The 13,552-nt window shown below is 37.2% G+C and overlaps 1 protein-coding gene across 1 annotated transcript in view; it reads left to right on the top strand.

Moving 5' to 3' along the window:
- The window catches only part of ROBO1 (roundabout guidance receptor 1), a 391,570-nt gene extending 378,768 nt beyond the window's left edge, over positions 1-12,802 (top strand). The window contains exons 28-30 of the mRNA XM_024740150.1: positions 1,935-2,243; positions 9,463-9,656; positions 11,116-12,802. Of these exons, the coding sequence (XP_024595918.1) occupies positions 1,935-2,243; positions 9,463-9,656; positions 11,116-11,130 (518 nt within the window). The 3' untranslated portion in view covers positions 11,131-12,802. The remainder of the gene's footprint in view (positions 1-1,934; positions 2,244-9,462; positions 9,657-11,115) is intronic.
- Positions 12,803-13,552: the final 750 nt, after the last annotated feature.

Consider the following 13,552-nt stretch of genomic DNA (forward strand, 5'->3'; position numbering starts at 1 on the left):
ATGATATATTCATAAAACAGAACATTATACAAACTTTTCATAAAAAGAGGTAACTATATGTACACATATGAAAATGTATACAACTGCACAGGTGAAAAAAGTGCAATCCCTTTTATGTTACTAAGAAAGAAAGACTGTCACATTCTGATGGGCAGACAGCCACTCTACACAATCCCAGATGTGGCCATTTTACATAGTTCTTAATGTGAATGGTGTTCCCTGGAGTTTTGCAACTTGGCAGCCCTGCTTTAGATGCATAAATAATTTCTGGAATGATCTATAAAAACCTATTCAAACTGATCACCTCTGCACCAATACTGAGGATTTGAAATGAAGGTGGGGAGGTATAAAGGATTGTATTTCCTAGTCTTTATGTACTTTTGAATTTTTACCATGTGAGTGTATATTTTTTGTGGAAAATCTTAATGTTAAGTTTGTAGTAACTAAGCATTTAATACATGTTCTGTACATGTTTTAGTTGACTTATTCTATCACACAGACATTTCTCTGCAAATATGGAAACATTACCATTTCTAAAGTCATGACGAAAAAAACTATGCTGATAATTCCCAAATCTCTGTGTCTCTGGTTTTGACCTCCCTTGAAATTCAGATTTTATGTACAACAACCTGCTGGACATCTCTATCTGGATACTTCAAAAGCTCCTCCTATTTACTTTTCTAGAATGGAACTCACGTTCTTCCCTTGCAAACCATCTCTTCCTCACCCCTATATTCCTCATCTTCAGAGATGTTTCTCTCATTCCTCTAGCCAACTATGGCAAAAATCCTAAAAGTTATCTAATGGATAGTCTTCCCCTACTATATTCAATTGATCATTAAATAATACTGATTTTTCTTCCTTTTACTTTCTCAAACATATCTACTCTCCATCTGAACAGGCAACAATACAATCCTATCTCCTGTCATTACTTACTGAGCTATTAAAATAACTTCTTGGCCTCCTGGATTCAAGACTTTCCTTTTAATCCATCCTCCAGACTACACCAGAACAGCCTAAAACTAGAAGCTGTTCATATTCTTCTACTAACTTTCCAGCTATTACTAGGTTATTTACTTCTTTTCCCTGGAGTATGTACATAGGAGTCATTTTAAAAAAATAACACCTTTTAAAGGAAATGAATTTTCTAGAAATCAAATTTTATGCCTACTTTTATCTTTAAGTATGTCTATAATAGAAGTTGAATTATATACAATATCCAATTATATGTAATATATTAATATATAATTATAGATATAGATTAAATTAATTTATATTTATACTAGTGATCATCTTGTTTAAAATCTGTGGGTGCATATACAAAGTGGAGAGACCCCATCAGTGAATGGTAGATTGTGAACATGCGATAGAATGAAATAGTAGTGTAAACAACACTGAACCAAAAATTAAGAATTTGGGGGCATTAGTCCTGTTTCTGATCATATTTACCTTTAAGATTGGAAAATAACTTAAGATCTATGTGTTTGAGTTTCCCTATCTACAAAATGAGAAAGGGTTCAGGGTGGATTAGGGATGGCAAATAGATCTCAACTCAAGTGCCAGCCTCAGTCAATTTGAAGTGATTGCCTCAAGCGTAAGGGTATCCATCTGGAATCAGCAACATTACGCTGAAATCAATTGGGAAAATCTGCCGTGGTTGCAGTAGAGAAAGTTATGGCATACATACCCACCATGGTAGCCATCCCAAGACCAGATAACCTCTAAGTCCCAGCTCTATGATTCAATATTCCTGTGCTAGATAAAAATGAGAGTACATTAAAATTGTTGGTCATCTTATTCCTTGGTTGCCTTCAATTGTTCCAGTTCATTTAAGATATATTATCTCACAGTTGAATGTGACTCTAATGGCAATGCTAATGTTGACGACTTTATAAGTGGCAAACTTTTACAGTATTTTAAATATTTCTTTTTAGATCTTCCACCTCCTCCTGTGCCACCTCCTGCTATAAAGTCACCCACTGCCCAATCCAAGGCACAGCTGGAGGTACGACCTGTAATGGTGCCAAAACTCCCTTCCATAGAAGCCAGAACAGACAGATCATCAGAGAGAAAAGGAGGCAATTACAAGGGGAGAGAAGTATTGGATGGAAGACAAGTTGCTGAAATGCGACCAAATCCAGGTGACCCCAGAGAAGCACAGGAACAGCAAAATGATGGGAAAGGACGAGGAAACAAGGCAGCAAAACGAGACCTTCCACCAGCAAAGACTCATCTCATCCAAGGTACTGATTTAGTCAAGCAGCCAATAAATATAGATTGAACATGTTTGCATGGTACTCTGCTAGGTTCTTTAGGATCCTGTGCAAAGGGTGAGATTTAGAAATTTGCTCTCTGTTGGAGGAGACAGGCATGCTCCCAGATAATTTGAATACAGTTAATTCTAATACATGACATATGCAAGTCTTCCTTGGAGAGGTGCCAACTGAGTTGAATTTTAAAGGAAAGCATGATTTCCACAAGTTAAACAGGGAGAAGGGGATATCTGGCAAAGGAAATAAGTGGTGAAAAAATATGAAAATGGGAAAATGAATGTTTGGTTGAATACTTATTTACAGTTTGGCTGGAGAATTAGATACTTGGGGCCAGGGACAAATGGTAAAAGATACAACTAGAAAGGTGGTTTAGCCTGACTGGGAAGGCAGGGAATACTATTCTGAAGAGTCTGGGATTTATGATATGGGCAGTGATGAGTCAGCCAAAAATCTGATCAAGAAATTACATAATCAGATTTGTGCTTTAAAAAAATAACTGACAGCACTCTACAGTGAAGGAAGAGTCGGGAATTGGGTAGCTGAAAGTATCAGAACATTGCAAAATAATCTAGGTATAAAATATGAAAACACTGAATTAAAACAGTTATGCAAATTAAAAGGAGAAACAAGCTACATAGGCATTTCGGAGGTAGACCTTATAGGACTTGGTGACTAATTGAATGTAAAAAAGTAAAATGAACTAATGGAGTAAAAGAAAAGTTACTCAGATGTTAACTAGATGGCTCTCTATGACTAGTGGAACATAATTGTATTAACCAATGTAAAGAAGAATGGGGAAAAGGATAAAAGTCTTGTGGAAAATAACTTCAGTTATGAATGAATTAAGGTACTGACAAGAACACAGATATGAAGAAAATCAATAAGAACTTAGAGAACTAAGTTTAAAGATCAGGAGAAAGGTTGTAGGTAGAGAGTGGATTTTAGAACCAGCAACACAGAGGTGAAAATTGTTTGAATTACAAAAGCTAAATTATCTTGCAGTGATACAGTAGATAATGTATCAATCAGTTCTCTGGAAAGAAAACAAAACAAACCTCCAGTTTGTAGCCATTTGCTTACTTCTGTTGTGTAATTACGCCCAGAATGGCTAGTTTCAAGCTACTAATATGAAATCAGTGTATGTGGAGTTGGGAGGAGATGGGTACAGTGAGCTCTTATGAGAACAAGTGAGCTCTCTCCAACACACCACAGTCAGAGATGATTGTATTTAAAGGTTACCCATGGGGAGAGGGAAAGGGGGAGGGGCAGGATAGGAATGGGGAATAAAGAGGTACAGACTACTATGTATAAAATAAATAAGCTACAAGAATATATTGTACAGCACAGAGAATATAGCCCATTACTTTAAATAGAACCTAATCTATAAAAATATTGAATCACTCTGTTGTACACCTGAAACTAATATAATGTTATAAATCAACTACACTTCAATAAAAATACATACATACATACATACTTACATGTTCGGCAGAGGGACATTCTATATGGAAACTGAGGTGGATCCACCCAGTGATATAAAATAATCAAGCTACCCAAGCTAGAAATAATAGTATCCCAGAAAGAATGGAGATAGAAATTTTAAGATAGGAAGGAATATAAAATGCCATGGAAGTGAAAGGTGGGTGTGAATGGGGGTGAGGGTGAGAGAATGGGTGGAGGACACACAGATTTTACAAAATGTTTTTTGTGGGTTGTATTTAAAAGAACTGTTTTTAGTGGAGTAGTCAGAATAGAATCCTGCCTGTAGGGGGCTGGAAAGTGAATGGAAGTTGTGGAAGCGGGTGATGAGTATGGGCTCTTCGCAGAAGGTTGGGAAGGAGAAGAGAGGTCGAGGTAGGGTTTGACAGGAAGGCAGAATCTGTGAAAATGTTTTAGGATAGTGTATTTGAACATTATTATAGAATAAGGAGAAGAAACTATTTAGGCAGAAGAGATACAAGAAAAGGAAGGTGATTGATGAAGGAATCAGGAAAGAATGATGGGGAAATGAATCTTAGAAGGTGGTAAGTGTGCTTTAACTACAACTGTATTTTCAAAGCTGTACTTTGGTAAGGTTAGACATCAATCTATTGTTCTATTTACTACGGGCATCTGGTCATTAGCAACTTCCTTTCAACACGGAAGACAGTTTCACTTTGTTCTGTGACAGAAGCCTGAATCCCTCATCCAGGCATGGACTCAGCCGTGAAGTGATGGTAACACTGTGCATTCCTATGTGACCGCAGAGTACTTGGTGACATCACCACAATCTGAAGTTTGAAAAACTTTGCTTATTTTTGTCAGTTAAGCCAAAGGTGATCTGAACTTTTAACTTTGTGTGATTATACTCCAAGTAGTGATTCATAAATTATGAAATTTATGTCTGGCTGAAAGTGCAGACCGATTTGCTGCTCACAGGCAACCTCCCTCCAAAGCAAGTTCAATTCTTCAGGAGAAAATTTTACAACTTGGAAAGATTTGGTGTATGCATAATTAGAACAAAGAGATGAAATTATTTGTCTTTTAATTATCATTTCTGTACCTTGCTATAATTTTAACCTTCATAATTCAATTTACATTATTTATAATAAAAGAGGCTCCCTGATTTACATGTGTAACAAATGGTTATTTTTAATTAAGGAGAGTGGTCTTCTAGACTTCAGGGTCTGATATTTTTGCTGACATTAACCTCAGTTAGTTCAATTTATTTCTACATATATCAAACATCTACTGTGTTATTAAGCATTGTACTAGTTCTGAGATTTTTGCAGAAACATGAACCTTGACCTCAAGGAGCTTATAGTCAGAGAGGGAGACAGGTATCTGTAGATTCACAGGTACACTCGTATTTTTTTTTTAACATCCTTATTGGAGTATAATTGCTTTACAATGTTGTGTTAGTTTCTGCTGTATAACAAAGTGAATCAGCTATACGTATACATATATCCCAATATCTCCTCCCTCTTGCATCTCCCTCCCACCCTCCCTATCCCACCCTTCTAGGTGGACACAGAGCACTGAGCTGATCTCCCTGTGTTATGTGGCTGCTTCCCACCAGCTATCTATTTTACGTTTGGTAGTGTATATATGTGCACGCCACTCTCTCACTTCATCCCAGCTTACCCTTCCCCCTCCCTGTGTCCTCAAGTCCATTCTCTGCATCTGCGTCTTTATTCCTGTCCTGCCCCTAGTTTCTTCAAAACCATTTTTTTTTTAGATTCCATATATATGTGTTAGCATACAGTGTTTGTTTTTCTCTTTCTGACTTACTTCACTCTGTATGACAGTCTCTAGGTCCATCCACCTCACTACAAGTAACTCAATTTCGTTTCTTTTTTATGGCTGAGTAATATTCCATTGTATATATTTGCCAGGTCTTCTTTATTCAGTCATCTGTCTATGGACACTTAGGTGCTTCCATGTCCTGGCTATTGTAAATAGAGCTGCAATGAACATTGTGGTACATGACTCTTTTTGAATTATGCTTTTCTCAGGGTATATGCCCAGTTAATGTTTATGGTGCTCTGGTACTTGAGAGTCCAGAGAAGAGAAAATTAGCCCAGTCTTGTGGGAGATGGAATATAAAGAAAGACTTCTTGATCTTTCCTGGTGGAAATGACCCATAAGCTGAGTGTCCAGGATGGGTGGAATTTAGCTTAAGTAAGAAGAGTGGATAGATTGTTCTGGCAGAGAAAGTCATCATGAAAGGTTAAGATACATTGAAGAGGCTGTAAGAAATTCAGTATTACTAGACATTAAACATGGTAAATTGGTAAAAATGAAGCTCTTGCGGTAAACATAAGCTTAAATCAGAGAGAGCCTGTAGTTACTATAAAAGGAAGGTGGCTGAGTGAAGCCAGTTTAGAGGGAAATAACTTAAGAAGCAGAGACCTACATATATATGTGTTAGCATACAGTGTTTGTTTTTCTCTTTCTGACTTACTTCACTCTGTATGACAGTCTCTAGGTCCATCCACCTCACTACAAGTAACTCAATTTCGTTTCTTTTTTATGGCTGAGTAATATTCCATTGTATATATTTGCCAGGTCTTCTTTATTCAGTCATCTGTCTATGGACACTTAGGTGCTTCCATGTCCTGGCTATTGTAAATAGAGCTGCAATGAACATTGTGGTACATGACTCTTTTTGAATTATGCTTTTCTCAGGGTATATGCCCAGTTAATGTTTATGGTGCTCTGGTACTTGAGAGTCCAGAGAAGAGAAAATTAGCCCAGTCTTGTGGGAGATGGAATATAAAGAAAGACTTCTTGATCTTTCCTGGTGGAAATGACCCATAAGCTGAGTGTCCAGGATGGGTGGAATTTAGCTTAAGTAAGAAGAGTGGATAGATTGTTCTGGCAGAGAAAGTCATCATGAAAGGTTAAGATACATTGAAGAGGCTGTAAGAAATTCAGTATTACTAGACATTAAACATGGTAAATTGGTAAAAATGAAGCTCTTGCGGTAAACATAAGCTTAAATCAGAGAGAGCCTGTAGTTACTATAAAAGGAAGGTGGCTGAGTGAAGCCAGTTTAGAGGGAAATAACTTAAGAAGCAGAGACCTGTTAGAAGATATTTTCAACCCCCAGAAGAGATGTAGAGAATATAAACCAAGCTGTGGGAGCAGGGATGAGTGAGTGGGAAAATTCAGGAAACTTCTTAGAGTTAAAATCATCCTTACATGTTATATAGTTGAATGTGTGGAAAAGATACATTTTAAGGGTTATGGGAAGGTTTGTTGGAAGGGAGGGAAGATCCTGAAATAATTCCAGTTTTCTGTCTTAGGTACCTTAATGATGAGTGATGTCATTGGCTACATTAGGGGATACAGAGAGGGAAGAAATCTCAGAGAAGTGGACATGATGAAGTCAATGTTCAACATGTGGAGTTTGAGGGACCCTCAAGAGGGAAGTGTTCAACCAGGCAGAGTTCAGGAAATATAAATTAATAACTCATCATGATGAGTTAAAAGTTAAGCCACTCATTCATTCAATCAGCATACTTACTGATGGCCTATTCTGTGTCAAACTGAGAGTGTATCAGTACACAAAGCAGAGAAAAATATCTGCCCTCATGGCAGCTGTATTCTAGAAAAGTTTACAATATGAGAGAATGGATGAAATCACCCAGGGTGAGTGGAGAAAAAGGTTTTTCTGTACACACACACACGCATGTGCACGTGTGCACGCTGGACCAAAAGCAGAAACCTGCAGGAAGGGCATCAACATAAGGGCATCTGCATGAGAAGAACCCACAGAAGATTGGCCAGGAAGGAAGGAGGGATATAGGAGCTAAGAGAGTAGTCATGTTTAAATTGATAGTGGTTTTCAGATGAAGGACAGTGAGAAGTCCAGAGACGTAAGGGCTGAAACATGATTAGCATTATCAAAGTCAACAGTGAATTTTCTCAGTTTCCTTGTAGTAATGTGGACATAAGTAGATTTCGGTGCGATACAAAGTGAATGGGAGTTGCGACGACCAATATTGAGTCCAGGTTGCTTTTCAAGAAGCTTTGCTAAGCAATCGTTAGATAAAGTATTGATTTATGTAGAGCACAGACTTAGGGGAAAGCTTTTAGCAAATGAGATATTTTGTCATAATGTAGTTTGTCAAAAACTAAATTCAGTCGAAGAAGGTGGATGAAACAGGGACTGAAGACGAAGGTCACAGAGGACCAAGTGCCGTGAAGCTAGGGTGCAGGTGTAGTGGTCCACATGGACTGTGAAACCCCAGAGAGTCAGAAGTCTGCGTCAGGAACTAAAGTTGTGATGAATAGAACAGGAAAAAGGTATCATCAGGGTGGACTACACAGGCTACATAACTCGACTGCTTGGCCCTCACAAGAGGAGGATGTTTTTGTTGGAGGAGCAGTGATTTAGAGCTGGTGTTAGTGAGCTAAAGGCAAACCTTCCTCCTTCCACTACAGGGAACTGCAGTGGAAACTTTAGGGGAAATCAGATTTCATTCAGGCAATGTGGGCCGTAGAGGAAGCTTTTAGAGGAGGAAAACAAAAGGGCATGAGGAAGAGGTTTTGTTTTGCTTTGTTTTTATGTGTTTGGTGTCCAAAGGGTAGAATGGATAGGCTTTGGAGAGATGCGAGTGGTCGGAAGATGCGTCAATAGATGCAGCACCAAATTTAAAGCAGTATGGAGATAGAAATTCAGAAGACAGTACTTAACTGGAGTGGCTTGTTTATTTATTTGTTTGTTTATTTATTTATTTATTGGCTGCGTTGGGTCTTGTTGCTGCGTGCAGGCTTTCCCTCTAGTTGCGGCGAGCAGGGGCTAGTCTTCATTGCGGTGCACAAGCTTCTCATTGCAGTGGCTTTTCTTGTTGCGGAGCACAGGCTCTAGGCACGTGGGCTTCGGTAGCTGTGGCACTCGGGCTCAGTAGTTGTGGTTCACAGGCTCTAGAGCACAGGCTCAGTAGTTGTGGCGCACAGGCTTAGTTGCTCCGCGGCATGTGGGATCTTCCCGAACGAGGGATTGAACCCGTGTCCCCTGCATTGGCAGGAGGATTCTTAACCGCTGCGCTACCAGGGAGGTACCCTGGAGTGGCTTGTTTTTTTGAAGCTAGCAATGATGTCAGGCTTTTGAGAATCAACGTTTCACAATTTAAAATATGATGTTGAAATGGTAGTTGGCATCTAGGAAGTGAATCCGGTCTTGGCTCTGTTTTGGTGATTCGAGAAGACTGGGCTTTTTTTCTATCAATGCCTTATAATTCCTTCATAATTTACATAGGGACCTATTACAATGTCTCACTTGTTTTCACATCAACACTAGCAGCTCCTCTGAGTGTAGATACTATTATCACTTTTTTAGAAAAGTTGAAACTAAAGCCTAAAATAATGGGAGATCACATCGTTAAGGATAGAACTGGAAGCCACGTCTGACTCCAGGTTTGGGTTCCCTCTTTTAAGGATGTTGATCTCAAGTGAATTTGAGGTAGACAAGAGCTTATGAGTAGAGTCAACAAAAATCCCAACCACTACTAGGAAAACAGCAAGGTTGTTATTTTCATTTTCAAAAGACATTGCTGCCTTGTTCATTACTGTTATAAAACGTCCTCATTTGTTCCTCAGAAACACTGATGTTTCCCCATTCAGAATTATAGACACAAGTGATACATTATACAATGAAATGTACAGTGGTGTTCATACGCACTTATTATATTTCATTACACAGAGGATATTCTACCTTACTGTAGACCTACTTTTCCGACATCAAATAATCCCAGAGATCCTAGTTCTTCAAGCTCAATGTCATCAAGAGGATCAGGAAGCAGACAAAGAGAACAAGCAAATGTAGGTCGAAGAAATATTTCAGAAATGCAAGTTCTTGGAGGATATGAAAGAGAAGATAATAATGAAGAATTAGAGGTATCTATAATTTTTTCAAGTTTCCCAACATTAGACTAGTTTTTATATCAGTCTCAAAGTTAAAAACATCCATCAGTCCACAGAAATGTTACTGTTTCATCACAAACCCTGTCACTGATGCCAACAACTGAAATTCTGAGAATTTAATGATTTTTTTGAAATGTGTTCCAAAGTTTTAAATGGTAATAACAGCTTCTTTTTAGGTCTTAGGGTTCATATTTATCTGTAGCTATTCACATAGGAAGTATATATGGCAAAAATGTTGTTAGGTTATAAGAACTGTTGATCTCAATAATTATGATTCATAACATTACAGTAGGTTATAAAAGCCCAATAAAGTGACAGAGTTATCAGGTGTGAGTGCGGGTGTTTTGCCTGCGTTACCTGCCACCCTAGTGATCACTGGGGTTAATCAGGGTGACCTGGCCAACGCGTTCATCTTCAGTCTTTTGAAAATGGGAACCTGATACTTGACACTGACCTTCCCAATCTTCTTGAGTCAAAGATACACTCCTTTGTTGGAATCTATAGGTAGTGTTTTAAGATAGAGTTGGCAGTAAATCACATCATATTATAAAATCATCTCCTGTTTTTAAGACTGTGTTTTCATCATTTAATAAAAAAACAAGTTGGGGACAAATTTATCTTACAAATATATTTAATCTCAAGCAGATTGTTTAAGTTGAGTGTTAAACTAAAACTTCTTATAATAGAAGATGAAAAATGATAATTAATTATGTCAAATTGAATTTTCTATAATGCCCAATATATCAATATTTTGATTTTGAGGTTTGGAATAAGAAGGCTTTCCTGGGCTTCCCTGGTGGCACAGTGGTTGAGAGTCTGCCTGCCGATGCAGGGGACACGGGTTCGTGCCCCGGTCTGGGAAAGATCCCACATGCCGCGGAGCGGCTGGGCCCGTGAGCCATGGCTGCTGAGCCTGCGCGTCCGGAGCCGGTGCTCTGCAACGGGAGAGGCCACAACAGTGAGAGGCCCGCGTACCACAAAAAAAAAAAAAAAGGCTTTCCTTTTGCAAATGCTGTTAGAAAAGTTATTTTTTAGGTTTTTGGTTGTTTTTCTTTAGAAGAGCCCTTTTGGGGAAAAAAGTCATCATAGACAGCCTACTACTTAAAACCAATAAAAATTGAGCTATAATGTTGAGTTGAGGCTGGGGGAGTAAAGAACTTGGCCTCTTCCTTCTCCTCTCACCCTGTGCCACACCTGCCAACACCCAGACACTGTGTGGAACACAGTTTAGTACTTGTTAGAGAACTATTAGATTTGCTATCAAAACCAGCTAAAATTGACAAATTAATATGTTGCCATGAGCATTTTCTAGTGTAGCTAGTGAATGAATGAAGAAACACAAATTATAAGAATAAAAGCATATAAATAAACATGAAATAGGACAATACTCTAAGATTTATTTTAAAATTTAATGAGAACTGGTCTCTTACAGGAAACTGAAAGCTGAAGACAACCAGAGAGGCTTGTGAGATCTAATGTGAAAGTTACCACTCAAGATGCCTCGTGTCTGATGACATATGACGCCAGATGAAATGTTCAGTGCAATCAGAGTGTACAAATTGTCGTTTTTATTCCTCTTATTGGAATACCATTTTTTTTTAAAGTTTATTGGGGTTTTATTGTTGTTGTTTGATCCCTATCCTTACGAAGAACCTCCCTATTCCCCTCACTGTTGGAACAAATCATTACACCTTGCTTCCAGCAAGGGAAGTATTTGACTTCTTGCTTCAGTCATCAGCCAGCAGGAGAGAACAAAACAGTTCTTTTGCATTTTGCCCCTGAGATGTGGCATTGCACTGCTTATATACCAAGCCAATTTACAGCAAAATATTGATCAAAGATACAAAGTTGACTAATCAACCTCATGTCAAGGGCTCTCAAGATATAATCTTTCTATAACCAACTGCTAATGCAAACTAAAACATAACTTCATTTTAACATGATTTTAAAATCAGTCTTTCATACCACCCTCTGCTGGGAGAGAAAAAAATACGTAGCAAATGCAGAACAACCACAAACAATTTGAATGGGGTAGAAACATTGTAAATATATACTCTTTGCAACCCCTGGTGGTACTTTACTTTGTCTTCATTTCAATCATTGAAGTATATTCTTATTGGAAATGTACTTTTGGATAAGTAGGGGTAAGCCAGTTGGATATCTGGTTGTCAAGTCATTGTCATAAGTCAGCCTAGCAAAAACCTTGTTCTATTTTTCAATCAAAAAGCAATTATAAATGCATATTACAAACAAATGGATGTTTTTAATGACCAATTGAATAAGGACATCCCTATCTTAACTGGCCTAAATTTCTTCTGGTAGTGTCAGTTCAACTTTCAGAAGTGCCACTTAAGGAAGTTTGATTTTTGTTTTTGTAATGCACTGTTTTTAATCTTTTTTTTTTTTTTTTGGTTTTAAAAGCACAATCACTAAACTTTATTTGTAAACCATTGTAACTATTAACCTTTTTTGTCTTATTGAAAAAAAAAGTGTTGAGAAGCGTTTTTAACCTGTTTTGTTAATGCTCTATGTTTGTATTTGGAATATTTGAATGATGACAGATGGTGAAGTAACGTGCATACTTTATTGTGGGCCATGTACGCAATGGTTCTTACTTTTCCCGGACTTAAAGAAAAAAAGGTTTAAGTTTGTTGTGGCCAATGGTGAAACTTACAAGATTTCCTTATAAGCTCAAATAGAGGCATTACTTGCTTTGAATTGCCAAATGATGCCCTCTGACTGTAGATTTTTATGATCCTTTTTTTGTCATTATATAAATTTCATTGACTTTATAATTGGTGCTATTGAAGAAAAAAAATGTACATTTATTCAAATATAGGTATCAGGCCTGACCCCACTGGAAAACAAAGCCAAACAAAACTGAACCACAAAAAAAAAAAAAAGATGGTGTTCACCAAAAACTAAATGTGTTCATTTAGATAATTTGAAATTTACATAGAAAAGGTGTGCAGTACTAAGGGAACAATCCATGTGATTAATGTTTTCATTATGTTCATGTAAGAAGCCTCTTATTTTTAGCCATAATTTTGCATACTGAAAATCCAATAATCAGAAAAGTAATTTTGTCACATTATTTATTAAAAATGTTCTCAAATACATCATTCTTTCTTGTGTTGATTTCTTTTATTTTGCATTGTGTTATCAAATGTATTCCATTTAATCACAGAGTTGTGCTGTCTTAACATGTCACCACTGTATTATCAAATGCGTAAAAATTCTCTTTTATGAACAGCCAGGTTTTACTTGTAGGGAAAAATTCTCATTTTACTTTTCTGAAATTAAAGATATAAGATGAATCATAAACTAAAAGTTAGTCGTTTAATCAGAGAGTAACTTTGTCAATATTAAAAACGTACTAAAATGTTTATGTGTATGAATCTGAATTTCAGTTAACCTATTTCTGAAATAGTCAGAATTCAACTACGATAAATCTGACTTGTAAAGTTTGGACTACTTATGTTTTGTCAACAAGAAAATTATGTAAATCCAAAAGGTTTATCAGTAATTATCTGCTTTCTGGTTACAAATATATGTGAAATTTTGAGAATACAATACCTATCATATACCAGGTTGCATACGATTGTTCATTAGATTAAAGTTAGCATATTCAGTTATTCAACTTTGGATGGATGAAGTGGGCATCATGTCTTGGAAGTTCCAAGGGCAATAGAATTTAGTGAACATTTTTTTCCTATGACATATACATTGCTAAATTTTGTGTTGATCGTACTTTGAAAATATGGAAAAAATTTGAAAAAATGGGGGTGATCATTTGAAATTTAATTTTACAAAAATGAAGTAACCACCAGCATCTACCTAGAGATGAACAGGTCCATAGGTCAAGAAGT

This window comes from Neophocaena asiaeorientalis, unplaced genomic scaffold (assembly GCF_003031525.2).
Source record: "Neophocaena asiaeorientalis asiaeorientalis breed wild unplaced genomic scaffold, Neophocaena_asiaeorientalis_V1.1 scaffold866, whole genome shotgun sequence".
NCBI lineage: Eukaryota > Metazoa > Chordata > Mammalia > Artiodactyla > Phocoenidae > Neophocaena > Neophocaena asiaeorientalis.